The following is a 22,922-nucleotide window of genomic DNA, read 5'->3' on the forward strand; positions in this document are numbered from 1 at the left end:
AAACTTTTCAAAAATAAATATTAACTTATCTTCAATGCTTTTCAACCACTTTAAAAAAAATTCCACTTTCAGTAACATAGTCAAAGATTCTCAGACAAAATGATGTCCAGAGTTGCAGTAAAGGCTCAAGAAATAACAGCTTACCAATTCTTTAGCCTTGCTGGGAATTTAAGATTTTAGGATTTTAGGATTATAACATGAAGTATTTAATTTAAAATAAGCCTACTTAACTTGACAACACAATAAATCATATAATTTATTCTAAGGGTTTTTACAAAATATTTTATGAAAATTATACATAGGAAGCAAAGTTTAACAATATACATTCTAATTAAAATTTTGTTTCAAAACATGCCTGTGGCCACTCTCATGCTAATTTCATATAGTAGAGTTATAGGAAAACCAGAATCTTATACATGCAAGGTTTTTGGCTTTTTTTTTTTTTTATATCGTCTATTAACAAAATACAGGCTTGAGAGCTTAGGAGAAAATTAAGCCAAAAACTGAATTCCACCTATGAGCCAGTAGGTGGCACCGAAGCACATCTGAGACTGACGCTGGGTGGGGTGCGGGAGAGGAGGGAAGGAAAGCAGTGTCAAAGGCAGAAAGAAATACATGCAAGTACATTCAGTCTCACTGCCCTAACATGGAATTCCGTATCATAACAGAGATTACAGAGTAAATCATTTTCTTATGGTCAAATTCTTTATCATCATTGATACTTCCCCCACCCCTTCTTATAGGAGTACTTTTCTCCCTTTTTCCCCAAAACTGTATATTTTCAGTTCCTGCAAGGGTTTTCATCCACTGAGAAGCAGGTCCTCCCGTCACACAAATTTGTGGTGTGAAACATACAATGGCAAAGTAGAATATTTTGCTCATCGACACCACCTTACATTTAATATGTTTTGACAATGTTTTCGCTGAAGCAGCAGTACCATTTGATTTTGCTAGTTTTCTCAAGTAGCTTCTTCAATGTTGAGGTCACAAATAAGCTAGACATTTTATGATTACTTAAATCTCTTGGGCCTTGTAATCAAAGAAACACATGCAGGTTGACTTTAACATGCTGTGTGGCATCCATTAATGAAAATAGGGAGCAGGTGAGAATCTCTGTCCACACAGATTTTTAAGATCACATTCCACCTGTTGACTAGTTTTTAGTGCAGGAGCCAGTGGATTTTGAGTTCATTTAGAAATCTTGGCGACCAACAACATTCTGAGAGGCAGGGTTGCTTCGATCCAAGTGTTGGGGGACTTCACCATCTTTTCCCAGAGAGCAACTTCCTCTGAAGTGGAGTCCATCCAATCCACTTCAGTGCCATAGCTTTTACCTGGGGGAAGAAAAAAAGAGGGGGTTTTGCATTTAGTAAGTGTTCATTGGAAGGTGGGGGCAGGGGAGGGTCATTCCCTAATTATAATCACCAATGGAAGACAGCTAGGAAGAGTTTTTATATCACCAGGAGGGCAAATCTTGAGCTCAACAGAAGAAAGAGCTGTTTAACCACCTAAGCCAGCCAACCATCTGTCAGGGCCATAGTGGGGTAGTAGCGAAGAGGCTTGGCACTGGGTTGGAAGTGACACTAGATGCTCTCTAAGGAAGTGTGGTTTAGGGTTTTGTGTCTAGGAGACTCTTGACTCTGATGCTTATTAGCTGTTACTTCATTTCTTAGAATATCAGTCCCTCTGGAGATAACATAGTAACTACTCATAAAATTTGTGTGAGGATTAAATGAATTAATATAAATAAAGCACTCAGTACAGTGACTAGTGCTCCATTAATGTTAATTACTATCATTATTTAAAGCACCCTCTCAGTAATAAAAGGATATAAATGTTTTTCAGGGAAGAGCAGTGGTGAAGGATTTTCTGTATCTCCCACATACCATAACTTAAGCTCTGTGTGGACAGACACTACATCCTGTTAATCATCCTATCTAGAGCCCTTGGCACACAGCCTGACATTCCTTCATTCATTCATTTCATTATACTTAACACACATTACACAGAAATAGAACAACTGTTTTCATTAGGAAGAAGCAAAGCAACATACAGACAAACCTCTACTGTCTCCAGAAGCCCTTGGCTCATAGAAAATTAAAAATGTAACAAACATTACCTGTTCCAAAGCCAATCCGAAGACCTCCCAAAAACTGGTTGGTTAATTTGTAATGGTCCCAGACAGTAAGCTCTACACAGGCTTCCGTCAGATCTTCAGGCCTGAACCCATCATACACCATGGTGTGGTTGAAGACAGGGTTGTTGGTTTTCCCTACAGCTCTCGTCTTTTGGCGACTTTTCCTACTTGTATCTGGAAGGATGATACTACAAAAGGAATCATTGTGAAAGCATTTTAACAAGATGGTGAACATTTACAACTTCAGTGCACTTCAACACAGCTACTGAAGATTGGCAGAAGGAAATGGAAGAAAAAAGTGTAGACAGGCAGCAGTGGTGGTGGTGATGGCGGTGGTGATGGGGATGGCAATGGTGGTTGTGGGGTGGTCATGGTGGGGGTGGTGGTGATGGTGGTAGTGCTGGTATCAGAGGTGACTATGGGTATGGTGATGGGGGTGGGGATGGTGGGGGGGGATGGGGATGGTGGGGATGGTGCTAGTGGCAGTGATGATGGTGGCAGTATCCTGCTGGAGAGACTCTTCATTACAGAGGACCAGACTTGCTTTGAATCTGATTCAGTCACTTATTGGCTGTGTATTGTAGGGAAAGTCACTTAATCACTCACTTGCTTCTTCATGTTTAAAATGAAAACAGTGATACCTACTTCATAATGTTAATATTAGAATTGTATATGAAGCAAACAACTTAGTTCAGTGCTTTCATTTAGTAAGGGCTCAATATGGTAGCAATTGCTTGGGGATACCTTTAAAATTTGGAAACATGATCGAGTCATGATGATCTCTTTTCTGTTTTTAACCTACCATCCCTCTTATAAATACAAGAAGGTTTGAAAGTTGTCTCAGGGTGAGAGACTGCTCTGAGCTGAAAAATCTTACCTGCTGACATCTATGAATAATATGTATAGAGAAAATCACAAATAATGTCATATAAACTTAAACAGCTACAACTCGTCTTCTGGAAGAATCGATATGGATAAAATTAGTCAGGGGGAGCTAAGAGAGTGCACTAATCTCTGTTTAGATACTACTGACTAGATGCCAGGCATTTATATGTATAAGAGAGAAAAAAGTTTTCCACTTTAAAACTCAACTGGGGGTTCACGTCACAGATCCCTCTAGTTTGTGTCGCCACTGTCCCAAGTTATTTCATTCAAACCACGAATGATAAGTTTCACCATCACAGGTATAGAGACCTGAAACCAACCAGCAAAGGCTGGGCTATGGTAGAAATGGGAGAAGCAGTGTTGTCAATACTGTTACCATTTAACAAAAGAATTTAGATGGCTGCCCCTTAGCAGTGGTAGATCGAGACATTCCTTCACCCAGATGTGCACTTCTCCGGTTGTAGGAAGCTTTTTACCTATAATTGAAAAAGGGCAGAAAATAAAATTTTACTGCCACTCCTCTCTTGGCAATATTGTGTCCAAAGATGCTAGCCTAAAAATGGTCTAGCATAGTGATGCTAGCTAGAACTCCATGATATGATCCTAATTGGTTAAATCTATACATTCTTAACTAAATCTTCCCTAGTCTGGCTGCACTGAGCTCAGATAGCTCTATGCATATAATTCATATTTATTTCAGGCACAGAGTATTACATCATTCTTTTTGGGGTTGACTTGTTTCAAGATAAATTATAGAGATTAGGTATGTAAATCATCCATTTATAGTTACACTCAAAACAACTCAATGAAATGTACATTCCTTTTAAATATTAATACTTTTAATGGGAGGCATTTGAAGCATAAGTAGTATAAAGTAAACAAAACAGGTACCAAGGTATAGCCACTCTTGTTAAATGTGGTTACATACTTTGTGGCAATATTGTATAAATACATACACATAATAACTAATGTTATGGAGAGGGAATTACTGAGAAGTTGGCTTACACTTTAGTTGTTGGCTAGGCTGGACAGAGGACCACTACCATATTTTTCTGAATGGATTAGCCCAATCAACCAACGAGAATTTAATGAGCATCTACTATGTGTTCAGTCCTATACTAATAATATCATTGGATACAAGGAGTGTAAGAAATCTATGTCCGTAGGAAATGTATACACTTAAGCTAAAAGGAGTAATTCAAATAAAAACTATAAAAATGCAATACAGAATGAAATGCCAAGTTATTAATATAATGTTCCAGGTGATGATGTGATCAATGAGGGTAAATACATATGGCCAGGAAAAGCTTTATGGAAAATATGGGGCTTCACCTAAGACTTGGATAGGTTGAGAAGAGGAAGCCATTCCAGAGAAGAGAAACTACATGAACAAAATATCAGACAAGGTGGAAACCATCACAACACATGGTCCCCTTTGCCCCCTGCTCCCACCAAGAAATTACAGTGGTGGAAAACAGACTGGCAGAATTTCTATGCATGTGGACCATAAATGATAGGATAGAAATTATATATATTTAAAAATCTGCCTTTTAGGAAGATCCAGAAGAAACAAGATGGTGGTTTGGGTCTAAAGATATGTTTTGCTTGCCCTCCAATTTTTTTAAACTGAATTAGAATGCTTTTTCTAGTTCAATCACTGCCCTTACCATCCAAGATTTCTTTCATGCCACTACTTTCACTGTCTGGTTACTGAAAGCATTTCAGTTGTAACCTTTGATTTCACTCATAACATTCATTCAGATTCTTAAGGAGAAAAACTTGGAAAACTTGCTTGACATGAGAAGTGGCTGGCATTCTTTTCTTGCTAGTCTTTTGCTCCTTAACTGGGCTGAAGACCTGAGGCCCTAACATCAAGGATGCAGTTAGGAATCTTGAGGAAAAAGCTTTCTATCCTACTGACACCTTGAGAATGGAGAACGAATCAATGCACTCTAATTTAATAGGGGCTCCAAATGAATCCTAATTCTTGCCTGTAAGGAATACCCAGGCTCCATTCTTAACACAGTGCTACCAATTGGTCCAAATTCTGAAGACAGGAAATGCCATTCACACTGTGAAGATACCAACATTTTTGTAGAGTGAGGTGATAGTTCAAACAGGGATTGTAAACTAGAGAATTCTGTAAACTGAAGATTTTTTTTCACGGGAACGGAAGGTAGAATGGAGGTTATCAGGGGCTGGGAGAAGGACCCGGTGAGGCTAACGTTTAATGGGTATAGAGTTTCAGATACGCAAGATGAAAAAAGGTCTAGAGATTGGCTTCAAACAAGTGAATATGCTTAACCCTAAAAATGGTACAGTTCAAAATGGTTAAGATGATAAATTTTATGTTGTGTGGTTTAACAATAAAAAAAAGAATTATCAACTATAAATGGTTTATACCATTTGGTCCATACAACTACTAAGTTAATAATTTTGCTTAGGGTTTCACCTTTGAAAATATCACAGAATTTGAAGAAATCCTTGGAGAGGGAAGGGATAGGAAAAGGACATAAATCTGGATGGAAAATCATTACGTACCAGGAATTGGCTCTGGGACATACTGGAGAGCTAACTTCATTTCACCTCTGTTTTCTGCTTCAAGGGCAACTGGTGCGGTCTGGAAAATGAAGCACATGGTCGGTAAGTGTGAGACACAAACTATTTTACTGTCTGTTGGTATTTTGTTATAGGACAAAAACTGCCCATTTCTGCGACTATGTATCACCCATGAATGTCCTGGATTAACATTTCTTTCCCCATTAGAGCTAAACTCTTGCTTTTTTATCTGGGAAAGGCATACTGTGTATCTTGGAAAGACTTGCTTGGTACCCAGAAAACATTTCAAGGCCTTTAGTCTCAGAGATAGTAAAAATCAGAATGGCTTTCTTAGAGATAGGAGAAATGTTCTGGGATGTTTGGTTTTTATAAAAACACACAAATTTTGTTAGTCACCCAGCCAGATCTAAAGCTACTTATTTGTGTTATTCTCTTTCTTTGAAGAGTGTGGGGAAAGCATGGGGGAAGAAAAGTCAAACATTACATTTTCAAAGCTGCATTAACCTGATTATTTCAGATCACATGGTTTGATATATGTAAGAATAACAAAGACTGAATAATAATTTAAAAATGTGGGGTGCCTGGGGGGCTCAGTTGGTTAAGCGTCCAACTTTGGCTCAGGTCATGATCTCACAGTTTGTGGGTTCGAGCCCCGTGTCAGGCTCTGTGCTGACAGCTCAGAGCCTGGAGCCTGCTTCAAATTCTGTGTCTCCCTCTCTCTCTGCCCCTCCCCTGCTCATGCTCGTCTCCCTGTCTCAAAAATAAAAATAAAACATTTTTTGAAATTGGAATAAATTTGTTTAAAAAAATTTTTAATGTAAATCTATTATTTTCAAGTATAAGAGAGTTGGTTTCACTTTCAAATTCTGGTCCTTTAGAGCCTTATTGCCAAAACATGGCTATGCATCAGAAACCTGAGGAAGTTAGTTTAAAATGAAAAGCTTCTGACATCACACCCAGTGAGTCATGGGTAAGACTAGAAATAAATGCTCCAGGTGATTTTGATGCAATATTTGGGAACCATTTCTCAAGCAGAAGTGGTTTATTATGGAGATGCTAAACAATGATTTTTATTATTGATATCCATCACTTCTAGCTGGGATCATACCTTCACACTGGAATAATAAAAAAAACTGGATTAAATAAATTTATTTGAAGGAGTTACAGAATTATTAATATGGACAGGACTCAAATGGAGAAGATCCTTGAGTCTGACATTCTTTGCTTTTCACCTTGAGTCATCAGCTGATTTTGAAGTAGTGCTAAACTAGAGCATAATAGAAAGGAATAGACTTAGACATCCTCTAGATCAGTGGTTCTCAAAGTATGGTCCCCAGGCAAGACATTGCATCACAATGAGCAATCGCTAAAAACTTGGGCCCAGATGTTACTGAATCAGAAACCTTAAGAATAGGGCCCAGAAATCCGTATTATAGTAAGTACTTCAGGTGAGCTGGATGCATGCTAAAATCTGAGAACTACTTCTCTAGGCTTTCACTTGGAAACCCTGAAGGGCCATAGCCCAGCAATCTGAGCAAACAAAAACTTCCTGAGACCACATGAAAACTGAAACGCAGCTTCTAATCAATTTATTCTCAGATTAAAGTGGTCTGTCCCTACTCTGTGTGTTAGAGACAAAAGTATATCCTTGCAAAGTATCCCTAGAGTTCTCATATACAATGTTTAGCATATAATAAAAGATGAACTGGCATACCAGGACAAAAGACCAAATGACCAAACTAAGATAAAAAAGTTAGATAAGAAAGACATACAAATAGTTAGGATATTGGTTTTTCATATATATTTTAAATAACTTTGATAAATATGTTCATAAAGATAATGTTAAGATAGAGAATTTTAATAAAGAAGTGATCTATGAAAAATCAAATCAAAATATATATCTGAAAAATATAATGAGTGAGAACCCATAAATGGGTGTTTTAGACATAGCAGATAAGAAGATTATTGAATGGAAAGACAGGTTAGCAAAAACTAGCCAGCTTGGATACTGGAGAGGAGAAAAAAGAAAAAAAGAAGAAAAGAAAATACAGAAAATAGCATAAGAGACATGTTAGACAGAAAAACAGATATAATGATTCCAAACAATGGATAACCATTATTAATTAAAATGCAGTCTATAGTAGCCTCCTCCTACACGCCAGGCCCCAAACCGACCAACCAACCAAAAATGTCGGAACCTACCTTTCGCTTCAGTGGATACCACTGCAGCTGTTTATTCTGTTTGTTGTCCCAGTCCCAAGTTTCCAAGTCAAGTTCTACTTCCCCTAGAAAACTATTGCGCTTAAATGTATCCCGATGCCAAACGGACAGGTTCAGCTTTTGTGTTTTTAAGATTTGCTTTTCAACTTTATACTGCAGATCAAAGAAGGAAATTAAAGTGGTGAATAATATTATTTTATGCCAAATTTATGACACAGAGATGAAAAGTCATCTGTACAGAGCAGGTTTTCTCATCTGCTAGGTTTCAAGTCTCAAAAATATTGCAAAGTCATCTTATTCTAAGTGTCTTGTTTCAAAGAGCTAATCTTTCACAAAAGCTGATTTTCTTTCTGCTTCTGGAAAGGCAAACCATGGTTCAAATATCATAGCCAGTAATAGCTCTCTAAAAACAAAAGCCAATTATTCATTTTTTACTGGATGTTTTTAGTTCAAATCAGATATAACATAAATCCAATTCAGTCTACAAATGTTAATGAAGTTTAATCTTGTGGTCTGTTTTCTACCTAAGGACAAGGTATTTTTTTTTTCTAATAGACTATTTTTTTTAGAGCAGTTGTAGATTTATAGCAAAACTGAAGAGAAAGTACAGAGAATTTCCACATACCACTTGCCCCCATTTACACACCATATCTCCCACTATAGACATCCTGCAATGACAAGGTACTTTTCAAGTAAAGATATATTTGGGGTTTTTTTTTCCTGCTTCATATGGTTAAGTGGAAAATATTTGGCATCCTAACAGTTTTTCATCCAAGATGTAGTCAATCCTAGATTGTATATAATCATGGAAGGGATAATAGTACTTCTAACCTAAAAATAATCTCTATTTGGTTTTATGACATACTACTTGAATGTCCATTTTGGTTGCAGCAAGCTGGTGTTTCTCTGAGTTTACCATTTAAATAAGGTAGCTTTTCCTGAGTATAGGGTTGAAGCAGCTGACCTAGAAAGAGATCGGGTATACAGGTATATCACAGTCAATCTGTAATTAAAAACTGGTTATAGAAAATCTATAAAAAAATTGACCTATGGATGACTGAAAATTAATTTAATTCTGCTTCTTTCCTCAGAGGATAATCAAAGAGTTGGACAGCCTTTTCAAAAGTGGGAATAAATGACACTTCTTATATTTTCAGTTTTAAATTATCATGACTAAGGCAGCATTATGCAGTCGGGAGTGGGGGAAATACGGGTATTTGAGGCAGGTGTACTTTCTATTCATCTGTCCATCCATCTATCTACCCAATAAACATTTTTTTGAGTACCTATCCAGACACTGCATTAAGAGACAAACATGTGTTTAATATATACTAATCACTTTGCACATATTCACTCTTGTAATATTCACAACTACTGAGGTAGGTAAGTAGGTACTATTATTGCCTCCCTGTAGCAGAGCTGAAGTACCGACAGGTTAAGTCATTTGCCCAAATGCACACAGTTGATAAATGGCACAGAGCTGGACCCTGTTCTCCTGGCACTTACAGTTTAACGGGAAAGCAGACAATGAGGCTAGTAGTTCAAGCGCTAAGTGTTAACAAAGCCTAATATAAAACAAAGTGACTGAGCCAGCAGACTGCAGGGCAGCCTGCGGGTTAAGGGCAGCCTCTCAAAGGAAGAGGTATTTAAGGCTATAGGAGGTAGTCAGGGATAAAATGTGGGAAAGAGCACTGCAGCCGGACGGAAGTCCAGCAGTGTGAGAAAACAGTCAGTTCCTCCAAAGAACAGAAAGGAGTCAGGGTGAACTGGAACAAGGACTCTGAAATTGGAAAGAGGAGGCTGGAGCCTGGGGTGTGGAGGGACTGGTGACATGTTAAGGATGCACTTGCCTCTAAGGGTAATGGGAATCCTAAAAGATTTTAAGCAGAGAAATAATATGATCAGAATTATGCTTTTGGTAAGTCATTTGGTTACGATGCTCAGTTCTGTCAGCTGTGTATCTTTGAGCAATTTCCTTTGTTTCTTAGGCTTCACCCCCTCATCTGTGAGGCACAGGCAGTATCCTCCTGGTAGCCTGTGTAGGGAATGCAGGCGGGAACATATACAACATTCCTGGTATATGGTCTCATGGAAGGCAGTTTCTCAGAAAATGTTTATTCCTTCCCTTATTCTCTCCCAGTGACTGACTTCATCTGCAGAGACACTACCCAAGAAGACATGGCTATTTAGGGGTGCCTAGGTGGCTCAGTTGGCTAGAGTCAGACTTTGGCCCAGGTCACTATCTTGGTGAGTTTTAGCCTCACGTCAGGCTCTGTGCTGACAGCTCAGAGCCTGGAGCCTGCTTAGGATTCTGTATCTCCCTCTCTCTCTGCCCCTCCCCCACTTGTGGTCTCTCTGTCTCTCTCAAAAATAAGTAAACATCAAAAAAATTTAGAAGACATTGCCATTTAAGCATAATCACAGTGACACAACATCATTTAGGATTTCCTAGACAGAGAGTTCATAGATACCCGCAGTATCTCATTATACACAGGATTCAAAGTCTTCTTAACTACAAGTGTTTTCTTCTTGCCCATCTTGCCCTTGTCTGGTAACAAATAGGTCTTTACATATCTAAAAAGAGAAGCGGAAAGACAAGCAGGTCAGAGAAAATAAAAGTGATGTTTCCATCTCTATTTTGAAAAATGCATTGGTAATTGACAGAACTAATTAATTCATGACACTGAGAAAAGTGGTAAGTAAACAAATGTTCTCACTAATGTCTTCTATACTTAAGTGTTTAAACACATTGCAGCAGAATTGATCATTTCGTAACTTTTGAAAAATTTTAAAGGATATTTCCTGAACTCCTTCTTTAATTTGCCCTTACTTGATGTGGAGAGTGGTGAGGGACAGACCTCTAATGCAGTGCTTAATATTACTGGCTTGTTTCCAATTAAAAAAAGACTTTGGTGCTTGCAGAACTTAAAAAAAAAAAACTTTTGTTACTGCCTTTTGTGAACAAAAATTACTCTTAGCACAAACCTAAGCAAGTCACAGTCAATGCGGAGGAAGGTATACTGACCCCAATTGTTTTTATAATAAAAGCATGAAGGATTGGGCTTATGCCAGCAAAATTATTAAGAAGCTAACGTCTGCATAGGCATAAGTGAGGAATGCCATTCAACTTTTGCAAATAAACTGAAGTATCAAGTAAGCCTCTGATTTAAAAGATGAGCTGGTAATTCCCCCTAAAGTTCTTCTGTAAAATAGAAGTTAAATTTAGAATCTACCTCAGTCTAGAATCTTACGTCTTTCTGCACCACTGAACACATTTTGAAGTATGTCCCTAATGTTAGAGAAGTTTGAATGTCATGGGAACAGATTGGGGTTCAAGCCCTCATTCCCAGTTTTGGTGCTGACTCTCTGTGAATTTATGTAAATAGGTCACTTATCTTCTCTGGCCCAGATTTCCTTATCTGGTAAAAGAATGAATGGGACAAGATGGCCCAAAAGGCCCCTTCCAACTTGAAACATTTTGTGCTTCTCTGACATTTTTATAGTTTGATAAGTTTGGCATATGAATTTATAAAATAAATAAAACAGCACTTCCCCCAACTTTTGTTCTGAAACATTCCTTTTCACATAGTCACACACATATCCTCCCCTCAATTTCTTTCTTTCTTTCCCAATTACTACAAGATTATGAATAACTAAGGGAAAACAGTGACTTCAAATTGTACTTACGGGTCTGAGCGCTGTTTTTTAACATCTGCCGCTGCTAAGTCTTTACACTGGGCCACAAAAACATGCAGCTCCTTCAGTGAGTCCACATAGTCGATTGCAAACTGGATATTTCCTTTCACTTCCAGATTGCCGAAGTCTCCGCTGTAAACACTCATCACACTGCCGCTCACCTGAAAACATCCGAAACACACACTGTTTGTTTCCATTTCTTCCGCGAACTCAATACAAGGATCATGAATATAATCTTTGCTTGCCAGTATTTCTCTAGTTTGCATTTAAAGCAGTTAATAAAATATGGCATAAAGACAGACCAACACAGACAACCTGACATGGTATACGGCACAACTAGTGTGTAAAAAAAAAAAAAAACTGCCTCTAAATGCTAGAGATGAGAAGTAAAATGCAAAGTTATTTAGATACTGGCTCATTTCAAAGCAGGGGGATTTTATGGTAGGGGGCATTCAGAGTTCCATTTTTAGGCACGCTTAGTATTTAAAACACTAAAGAAAGAGGATGTGAGAAACCCCAGGCACACAAATCACAGTGACACATTGCTCTATCAAATTTCCAAGGCACTAAAAAGGAATTTTACTATGTTACTCATCCACTGAATCTAGGAAAATGCTTACCAGGCCATACGCCTTTAGAGGTCAAGAAGGGTAGAGAATGGATGATTGATGAAGGCGGTTGAAAGCCTTCCCAAGGCCATACATTTGATTGTTATCAGCAGAAATTCAATTTAAACAGATTTTTTTTTAAGTTTGAGAAATGAGAGGCCAGTAAGAATTTAAGTACAGTTTTATCATTTGATTAACATACCTGGTGAGATATATGCATGTGTATGTATATCAGAGAGCTATTTGGGTAAGTGTATGTGGATATATTTACATATATATATTCCTACACACATACTACATGCACAATGACTGACCTCACATTATGAAAGAAGTTCTAGGTAAAGTCAAATTTTCTTAAGGAGCTTTCCTTTTAAAACCCTGTTCTGAATCCTTCTGTAAGGCAAAGAATCTCCTCTCCTATTCTTTCATGTGAATCAGGACCTTTAGTCATCAGCTTTGCTAAAAGAGAGATACAATTCTATACCTGAAAACAAAATATAAAACCTATCTGCTATAAACAGAACTTAACAATAGTTACCCCCCCTTTTTTTTTTTGCACAGAAAAATGCAGCGGTTCATCTTGCTGGTAATTTAGGCTTATTTCTGAAGTACTTATATCCAAAAAAACATATCAAAAAGATATGAACTCTTTTTATGCTTAAAAAAAGAAAAAGAAAGATTTAGCTAGCCAGAAGCTAATTGTGGGTTAGAGAAAAAGCTGGTGCCCTTGGAATCTGGGAAATACAACGGGAGCCATTTTATAATAAAAAGCACGGCAGAGCAAGGTTCACAGAAGCAAGAGACATGAACACTGAGCCAGTGTTTACATACAGAAGACAGCGACGTCATGCCAGAGGAGCTGCTAAGATTGGTTAGAGAGCTTGGGCTCTTCCTGTGTCTGCTGAGCTGGTAACTGCTTTCTGATGCTGTATCTGTTTCTCTGTCATCACTCTACAAAACATCATATAATATACACAGAATTTAAGTTCAGGATGAGTGGAGATCAGAATCTCAATTTAGAAAAATATGATATCGTGGTATCCCAGGGATCTATGAACATTTTTGAAGGCCAAAGGACATTTGTGCTAATCACCAGGGAATGGGATTCAGGATGAAATGGGTGCTCTATCTTGGACCTCACCTAAGGAGGAGAGCAGTGTTTGCTACCAAAATAACAAAGTGATTTTTTTTTTTTTTGGCTATAAGGTGGGTCTGAGGTGATACAGAAGGCAGCGCTACTGTGAGCCTTCTTGTTACTTTCTTAGTATTATGTATTTATGTTACGTGGGGGAACTTCATTGATAGATATGAGAAATTAACTTTACCCAGACAATAAAAGATCTAAGATATACTATCAAAACATAAAATACCATATTTAATTCCTCTCATTATTAACATAGACTTGTCTTTCCAAAAATTCAAATCTTTCACTTGAGACACTATTAAACTAGAAAAATAAATGCCAGTTTGGTCTGTTTCAACTAGAAGTAATATATATACACACACACACATACATATTTTAAAATGTTTAAACGACCTCTTGTGTATTTCCATAGTGCTATTATGCTTTTTATTGCTATAGGGAAGTATATATTAAACTATATTTATTAATGTGTATTAAATTCTACCCACATTAGATTTTAACAAATTTTTTTAAAAAGTAATATTTTAAATATATCCCAGGAAATATTTACCTGGGTCAAGAAAAAAAAAGTGGCAATAATAAATTTCATTATATTCAGAGCCAAAGTTTATTAGATAGTACCTTTAAAAATTCATGATTCAGAATGAGCTCCTTTTGGGGTTACAAAGTTTATGGAGCAGTTCAGTGGAGTTAGGGAAATATCTGTATGGAGTAGTTAGTTCATGCCAACATATTCTAGGGCCATGCAATTATGTATCAATATAAAAGATGCCAATTCTAGTGCAGATTAAGGAAGGAGTTACAGAAAAACAAAACTTATGACTTGTATGGATGAGATAAAAAAATTCTCCCTCAAGGATTAAGGAAAAAACCCACCACCATACCTTTTAAATGTCTCTGTTGTTATACCCTCTGCTCACATGCTTACAGTCCATTTCCCTCTACTATAGCATGTACTATGGTCTACCTAGTAGATCAGGTCACTAGTGAATTATTGAAGGATGGGGTCCTGTCTTGTTGACCTGGAGCACCAATTTTCACATAGCAGCTACTCAACAAATGTGACTGATGCTAAACTAAGCCTCAAAGGAATAGTGGGCAAAGGCGCAAGGCCTGGTTTCCTGTCCACTTCCTTTAACATTCAGTCTGACCCAAGTGCTTTGAAAGACAAAATTATACAGCTTAATTTGACATCCCTGATGCACAAACTCAAATGACTTGGACTCTTGTGTGGAACTATGAGACAGCACATTAAAAGTGAAGGAGGGGAAAAATGAAAAACCAGGAACTGGTATCACTTGCCTCTTCAGTTATTATATAGCTTATTCATATGACCAACCAAGACCAAAGACTATTTACAAAGGTATAAAACCACAGGAACTCCATGCAGTGCAGAGGCTCCCAACTAATGATTCAGTTTCAAAGAATGAGTGATTCTTTTCAAAGGAACTATAATGTGGGCTCTTATGCATATGAAAGGGTGAATATTTGCAGATACAGTTCATCTAAGGCCCAAGATTGACAAAGGAAAGGCCAGGAGGCCGAGGAGAAGGTATGTAATTTATATGCTGTCTAGAACTTTCCTTCTATTTCATCTACTAAGAGAATGCTTAATTATAAAGCTTTTTATTTTCCCATCAAAAATCAGACCCGAACTGCAAATTGTAACAGCTCGTGTTTACTGGGTATTTACTATGTGTCAGGCACTGTGCCCTGCGTTTTCCCGGCAGTGTCTCACTGACTCCTCACCTCCTCATCAGGTAGGTACTAGGAGACCAGATTCAAGGAAAGTAGGAAACTTGCCCACAGCCACACAGCAAACAGCCAGGAGTAGGAATGTCTAACTCCAAGCTCCTAACTACCTGGCTGCAAGAACAGGGATCTTTTTCTTTTCTTTTCTTTCTTTTTGGCTTTTTATGTTTTTATTTTAATTCTAGTTAGCTTACTGTGTTATATTAGTTGCAGGTGTACAATATAGTGATTCAATAATTCCACACATCACCCAGTGCTCATTATGACAAGTGCACTCCTTAATCCCTGTCACCTCTTTAACCCATCCCTCAACCCAGAACATGGAATCATAATTAAGTCAAAGGAGTCTGAGTTAAAGTTCTAGATCTACTTTTTAGCAGCTGTTGGATTTGGAGAAAGTTATTGAACATCTCGGGCATTTTCCTGTTTTATAAAATGGAGAAAATAATACCTACCACATTTAGTTAGTGAGAGTTAGATATCAGAATGAATATTAAGTGCCTGGTATTTACAAAGTATTCAGGGAATAGCAGATAATAGTCCTGTTCTGACCTGAAACAGCAGGCATACTAGCTAACAACCATGACAACCAGATCAGGGCTCCAGTCCTGGTTCTACCCTTTTGTAGATGAGTGATGTTATTTACCTCTCCCGGTGTTTCCTTACCTGTAATGTCTGGGGATAATGATGGCACCCACCTTCCAGGCTTGCAGGAGGAACAGATGAGATAATGTATGCAAACTGCCTACACCCAGTAGATCTCCTTAAGGTCTGCTGGGTCACTGTCACTCTGTTAGTTTACCAAATGCTTTCGAGCTAGTCATGCTACCCGGACAAGCTTTCACAAATCAACTCTACTCTAAACTACAGGGTGGTTGTTTCGTACAACATATTTCTGCCTGGATTTCTTATTTTGTACCCACTTTGAAACAAAAGTCACATTCCAAAATCAATGTAATTTGACTTCACCACCAAAACGAGTTGCTGTTTGAGTCAAATAAGACACGCCATGCTTCATTCCAGATCAACAACACTACCTCTATTGATATGAAAGGTCAAGGGTCAGTGCTGCTGACCTCTTTGGTCTCTACCACAGCTGAATACAAACTCACTAACCTTGGCAGAGCAAATCCACCTATTTGGTTCAATTTTTCTGAAATTACAAAAGTCAAACTTGCCTCATCTTGGAGAAATGCTGGAACAGACTTGCTCATCCTTTTGAGTTTGTCAGGGTGGGAAAACTGATTATCAGGCTGTGAAGGGTCTGTGGAAACTAAACAGCAGCATTTCCATTCAAAATTATCCTTACAATTATCAGCAAACATAAAGCATAAGTTGAAAACACACTTTTCTTTCATCTAGGAATGAGATATTTTTATAAAAACGTTAAAGGCATAGTAGTTCACATGCACAGGATCCTAAGATAAGCAACATGCAGTTTTTATAAATTACACAGAGAGAACTAGCAAGGAGATGAACCAACTGAAAGTAAGAATTAGGGGCGCCTGGGTGGCTCAGTCGGTTAAGCGTCCAATTTCAGCTCAGGTCATGATTTCACGGTTAGTGAGTTGGAGCCCTGCCTCAGGCTGTGTGCTCAGAGCTCAGAGCCTGGAGCCTGTTTCAGATTCTGTGTCTCCCTCTCTGTCTCTCTGTCTCTCCCTGGCGCTCACTGTCTTTCTCTCAAAAATAAACAAACATTAAAAAAAATAAGAATTAACTTATAAACTGTTCATTTTTATTCATCTGGAGCTGAAGTTGAATTATATTAAAACATAGACACACTGTGAATCAGTTTTAACTTATTTTTCACATCAGATTCAAACCACATGATGTGTGATTTATTGGTTCATCTCCTTGAGATGTATTTTTAAAACATGCTGCAGGCTAAAAAACTATTTCATTGGACAGCAAGGATCTCCATACACAACTCAATCATAAAAGCGTCCTGGCTACGGAGTGGCTAAGAGAAGGCTTGTTTGTGATTACGAGGATCACTTCTCTGATAGTGTTTCTCACTCAGAATTATGAAAGATTATGATCTCAAACTACTTTTTTAAACAAATTATTTAGACCTATTACTTAAACACCTTAGACACCCTTTGCTATAGTAAGTATATTATGTGGAAGTCACAATGAGATGATGAATTCTATTCCTCATTTGTGTAATTCTAGTTAGAAATCTATTTCCTTTAATAACTAGGGTCTGGGGCACGTGGGTGGCTCAGTCAGTTAAGTATCTAACTCTTAATTCTGGCTCAGGTCATGATCATGCGGTTTGTGAGTTCGAGCCCCCTCATTGGGCTCCGTGCTGACAATGAAGAGCCTGCTTGGCATTCTCTCTCTCCCACCCCACCTCTCTCTCTGGCCCTTTCTCTCTTGTGCATGCGCTCTCAAAAAATAAACTTAAATAAAAAAGAATCAGTGTCTAAGCTTTTCTTACAGTGAATCAGAACTTACACATTAAATGAGTTAATGTGTTTCAAGGCTCTGAGAACAGTGCCTGGCACATAGTATACTCTATATAAGGATTTGCTAAAAAGTAAATATTATCTGATAATCTTTAAATTGCCTATTTGATGTGCTACAAATATACTGACTTGGTTTTAGCAGTGAAAGAGATAACAGGAAAACACATAGATTAAAATCAAATTATATTTCTATACATAACTCAAAAGGCTCAAATTCAGCCCTAAGCAGTAGTTAAATTCATCTTTGGTTAAAAGGAATCTAATGAGGCACAACTGAAAATTGAAATATATATATTAAATATTTTATTATTCACATAGTAGTTCTCTTCTAGCCTTTGGCTCACAAATGTATCAAAACACATTTTACGATGAATCATAAAGTCACCTTTATGAGTGCTTTAATCACTTCCCATTAAACAATAATGTATATGTGTGTATACTCAGGTGACTTACTCTGAAGTGGTGAAAGACTAGGTCCCATGAGAGCACAGTACAGCCCAATGAGTACACAAAAACTTTTTATCCTAAGTCTGCATCCCAGTATTTGCAAAATTGACATCTGCTACTCATATGCAGTCAGTTTTACATTTATTAGGCTTTAGTTATTTATGCTTTGATCATGTATTTCATTGTGTTTTGTGGTAAGAATACGGTCTTCACTAGAGAAAAGCAATAATCTCAGCCAAGACATTAAAGTCATTTTGGATATTATAAAATAAGAGAGAAATTAATTCCTCCAGAATTTAGCCCATGACTAGCCTATGTGGCTTGACTTAACTAAGCCGGGTCATGAATGAAGATATGGATATACTGACATATATGTTCATGTATTGTTTTCACTCCCCAGCCTAACTGTTGAACAAAACGTAACAAGATAAAACAAGAGAACCAAACCTAAGTATCTGCCAGTTTAAAAGCAACTGGAGAAATTTTTTTACCCAACACCCCCGAGGGGCAGGAAGGAGTATTGGTTCCTCTGCAACATCTGGACAGAGAACACTAAGCACTAAGAGCCAGAGCCTGGTGTGTCCTTTTGTCAGGTCATGTGCCACATCTCAACACCTTCCTCTCTGGCATGACCTCATGAGCAAAGTTTCAGATTTCAGACTAGATGTCACAGCCTTCTAACATCAGCAAATTGTTTCTCTATCGAATGGCTCCTTCACTTAGCTGCTCTTCTCATTAAGACTTATTAGCACAGCCAGACTGTTGGGAAACTGTTAATAAAAATCTTGTAGACTCCTGAGGACAAACATGTGTATCATCATCTTCATTACTCCAGCACTCAACATTATGAAACTGACTGAAAGTGGGAAGCTTAGAAGACACACATGCATATCTGCATGCTTTGCTACGACCCACAAACACCCCTACAATGTGTTATTTGTCCTAGAGACAGTAGTCAGAGTTAAGTACAGCAATCTTAAAACTGAACAGAAAAGAGTATTATCTTTGATTGGTGGTAGATATAAATTAGCTGATGGACATTAGCCACCACAAGTAAACACTTACTTAAGACTCACATGTTCACTTGCTCTATATATTGAATATATACTGAGTCCAGTTTTGAACCTCAGAGCTTAAACCCCAGAAAGAATAAAATTTGCTTCCATAGGTATGTAGAGAGACATATACAACCATACCACATACTTGTAAAAGTGAAGTTCTTTCTTATGTCTAAATAAATCATAAATTGTTTCATGTCCACAGTCTTGTGTAAAGGCCACAAGAGATCTAATACTCAAGACCATATACTGCAACATAAAAGCCAAGTGATAACACAAGGTGCCAACGTCATTTTAAGCAAAGACTCAAAGAGCAGAGAGACTTACAAAAGTACGACACTCAGCTATAACATACATGTATATATTTATGTATAAAACATACATATATATCTACATAAAAATTGTTTAAATATGTAACCCTTCCTCACTAGAACCATGAATTGATCTTTCAACACTGACAGCAGTAAAATGTTTTTATAAACCCTTGTCAGAATGAAATAGTTTTGTAAGCTGCAAGAGTTTAGTACCAATAATAAATACTGCATTATTAATAGTGTTAGTTATTTCAGTATATTTCACACTATGTAAAGTGGCAACATTTAGTCATTTGTGAGAAAGATCCTGCTACTCACTTCCTTGTATGCATTCATTTGTATCTGGTTCCTGATCTGCTTTTTGATCTACTCAGAAGAGCAACATTAAGAATAAATACCATTTTAACAGAAGGATTAAAGAGACATGAAAGTAAAGCTCAAATGTCAGTTTCACAACAGAGCCTGCAGAAGACAACTGACAGGTTTTTAGCTTGCTTTCATCTGATCCCCAGAGTGACTCTTCATTAGCCACTTTAACGTCTCCTGTTCAACTAAAAATCCAACATCCAGCACAGGAGATGTTTGGCATCTTTCCTCTAATTCACTGAGCCACACATAGCTTGGGAAATGGAAAGAGCACTGCACTAGGAGTAATGAAGCCAAGATTCTAGCTGCCACCTCCCTCCAGAGCTACAGATTCTTAGACAAGTCACCTAATTTCTCTGAGCTTATCCTATCCGCAAATGACAATGAAAATCCCTGCCCCGCCTACCTCCATGAAGTTGTTGTAAACATAAAATGAAAAAGACCAAACTATGACATAAAAGTAGGGAACAACCTTTGAGGAGCTCTAATGCTGCATTTGATATGCTCAGTTAATACACATTTTTTATTATAGTACAGGCAATTTAGAAAACATAATTCCAGTGTACAAATATAAATTACACATTTGCATAAATGCTGAACTATAAAATATAAAAATCAGACTCATTTCCATCCTTCCCCCACAAAGGCACTATTACCTTATGAATTTTATAACTGAACCAAGTAATACTCAACTCATTGACAAAGTGCAAAATCTTCTGGATCCTGAGTATTCAGAACAAGTTAATTTTACTTGGGTCTATATTTAGCTATTTAAATGACCTCAGATCCCGACTCTGGCTCTGGGACTCTTTCCTTTGAAGTTAAAGCTTTACCAGCTATGCCCAGAGAGATCCAAATGCTGAGATGTGCAGATCAAATACAGGAATAACTTAACCCAGGAACCCACCCGATGCTTCCTGCCCTCACAAGGAGTTCTGCAAGTCAGAGTAGCAAAAATCAGCTCATAGCCATAGAAATACAATTTCCTATTTATAGAAACCCTCACTTGCCAAGGGTCTCTGATGAGATCCTCACAACAGTATCACCAGCAGAAGCCTTGAAAATACAAACAGTTAGTATTAAATGCACCGAGTCAGAATCGTTTTATAATAACTTAGGCGCCATTCAACACATAGTGGCAAATGACGTTCTTCTATTTATCCAACAGCTGCGTCCCGGTGACTGCCCAAACCGCCCCAGACAGACATGCAAATACATAAAGATATTTACCATCTTCAGCACTACGTACTAATTCTTCTGGCAGATTATCTACTTTTGCTTGATCTGTTCAGGAGAAATTAACGAATGGTTAACACGGCTGACCCTTTGAGAGAGAGAACAATGAGACTGTCCCTGGAAGCCCCCGGAGTTTGAAGCAATTAGTCAAGATGCAGTGAGGGGTGCAACCAAGATGTCTTCCCCAAAATACTTTCTCTTTAGATTAGCTACTTGAACCAGTGCCATAGCGGGAGCTCCCATTTCAGCCCGATGCAGCTTACATCAGCACACTGCTGCACACGGACTCCCAAGGGTTAGTGGGTTAGCTAAGAGCAAGCAATCGGCCAGCAGCAGAAGAAAACACAGGGCTGCAACAGCCTCTCTATTCTTCTGGAAAGGGTAAGATGCTAGCCATGACTAACACCTTCTCAAACCCATGGTCATTAACAAATATTTCTGTGCATGCATCATCATTTGTGTATGCCTCTGGGAGCCTTGCTTGGGAAGTCAACTGAAGAGATGTAACAGGGGACCAGCTGCTAAGTGGAATCTTGGCAGGCGAGTGTGAGAGTGGGTATCGGTATTTGGAAGGGAGCGTGCAGGAATACCCGTCAGCTGATGGTGATTTTTTTTTTTAACCCTACACATTCCTAAGTACTTTAAAGCTGCACCATGGAAATAGCCCCATGCTTCACAGGCAAGAGGTTTGTCAAACCGGACAATTGTTGCTGAGTTGTGTTTTATTTTGTTTTGTTTTGAGGATCCATCACCAACATCAGGAAGGACAATTAGGGCGGTCCAACAAAAGATTGGACTCCCTTTCTGTGGGAGCATTCAGGCGGATGTGGGGGGTTGGCCACCTGTTGAGAAGGCTTTATTGAGAATTCTTGCGTGGTGGGGAGGACTATAAAATGGGTGACCTTCAAGGTCACTTCTAACCCTGAGATTCTAAGATCTCTGGACAGAACTGCATTCTAAATTGGGAATACTGTCTTCAGAGTCCTGAGAATCTCTGATTTTAAGGAATTATTTAATGGCTTTTTCCTTTTCCTTTTTAAATTAAGACTTTTTAGTTCCAATTGCAGATGCCTAAAGTATATTCTAAACATGAGAATGGTCAACTTTTAATCATATGGGCTTGGCAGTGGTTAACTTTCATTCAATAAATTTTCTCATGACCCTCTGCACTCCCAGGGGTGCCTCTTAGTTTAAAAACAATTAAAAGCAAACCCCCTAGAAGTCATGATTTCTACATCCACTTGTGAGGCTCACAAGTCCCTACTGATATTATCCTTTATGTTAGTACTCAAGAAGTCCTTCACCAATTAAAGGAGTGGGGGGTTGGGGGGGGAGAGGGAGGAGACAGTGTCCCTAAAGTGTGGCAGGCCAGATAGTCTTTGGGCTTATAGTTCCAGTATCCAAAAAAAAAAAATATGTGAAAAGAAGGAATAAAAAAGGAAAGTCCCTGAAGCTAGGGACTCATTCATCTTTTATCATATAAAATTCATTAGACATCTATCACTGTCACATATAATATGTCACTTCATAAATGCTCTTCATAGTAGTCCGTTAATTCTGAATCACAGCTCTGCTGCAGGACACTAAGCAAATTACTTTGCCTCTGTGAGCTTTTTTTTCCTCATCTGTAAAATGGGAATAACAATTCATCTCTCATAGGGTTGCTTATACCAGTTAAATGAGATAATGCATGTGAAATGCTTAGCCACGTCTTAGTACGCGGTGCTTAGTAAATGTTACCTATTACTACTAGAACTACTTGCTACCACAATCTTAAAACTCACTGTACTTGAATAAACAGTCAAACTTGGATTCTTCAACTCAAGGAAACCGACTGTGTAGTAAGCAAACCTCATGCACTATTTTAAAAGTTCCAGCCACTTTAGAGTGAGTGAGCTTCTTTGGCTCACTTTGGAAAGGTTAGTCTCATCTGCTAATGCCCCCTTTAGGGGCTTCATTGCACAATAGCATGCAGTGAGGCCGCAGAAGAGCACATACGCATTTTTAAGCTTAGACTGGGCATGTACAGTGG

At 38.1% G+C, this 22,922-nt stretch overlaps 1 protein-coding gene across 8 annotated transcripts in view; it reads right to left on the bottom strand.

Annotated features, from left to right (window-relative positions):
• Positions 1-231: 231 nt before the first annotated feature.
• SYTL2 (synaptotagmin like 2) overlaps positions 232-22,922 on the bottom strand; it is a 111,429-nt gene continuing 88,738 nt past the window's right edge. For 6 of the 8 annotated variants that reach the window (XM_029957004.1, XM_029957000.1, XM_029957003.1 and 3 more), the window contains 10 exons: positions 20,885-20,938; positions 16,180-16,274; positions 12,937-13,056; positions 11,489-11,658; positions 10,273-10,375; positions 7,784-7,954; positions 5,564-5,642; positions 3,399-3,498; positions 2,120-2,325; positions 232-1,334 (listed from right to left, as the gene is read on the bottom strand). In XM_029957004.1, the coding sequence (XP_029812864.1) occupies positions 1,189-1,334; positions 2,120-2,325; positions 3,399-3,498; positions 5,564-5,642; positions 7,784-7,954; positions 10,273-10,375; positions 11,489-11,658; positions 12,937-13,056; positions 16,180-16,274; positions 20,885-20,938 (1,244 nt within the window). In that variant the 3' untranslated portion in view covers positions 232-1,188. Of the gene's footprint in view, positions 1,335-2,119; positions 2,326-3,398; positions 3,499-5,563; positions 5,643-7,783; positions 7,955-10,272; positions 10,376-11,488; positions 11,659-12,936; positions 13,057-16,179; positions 16,275-20,884; positions 21,141-22,922 lie in introns of those variants that run through there. The other 2 variants (XM_029957006.1, XM_029957001.1) reach the window with 2 other exon arrangements.

This window comes from Suricata suricatta, chromosome 11 (assembly GCF_006229205.1).
Source record: "Suricata suricatta isolate VVHF042 chromosome 11, meerkat_22Aug2017_6uvM2_HiC, whole genome shotgun sequence".
Taxonomy (NCBI): domain Eukaryota; kingdom Metazoa; phylum Chordata; class Mammalia; order Carnivora; family Herpestidae; genus Suricata; species Suricata suricatta.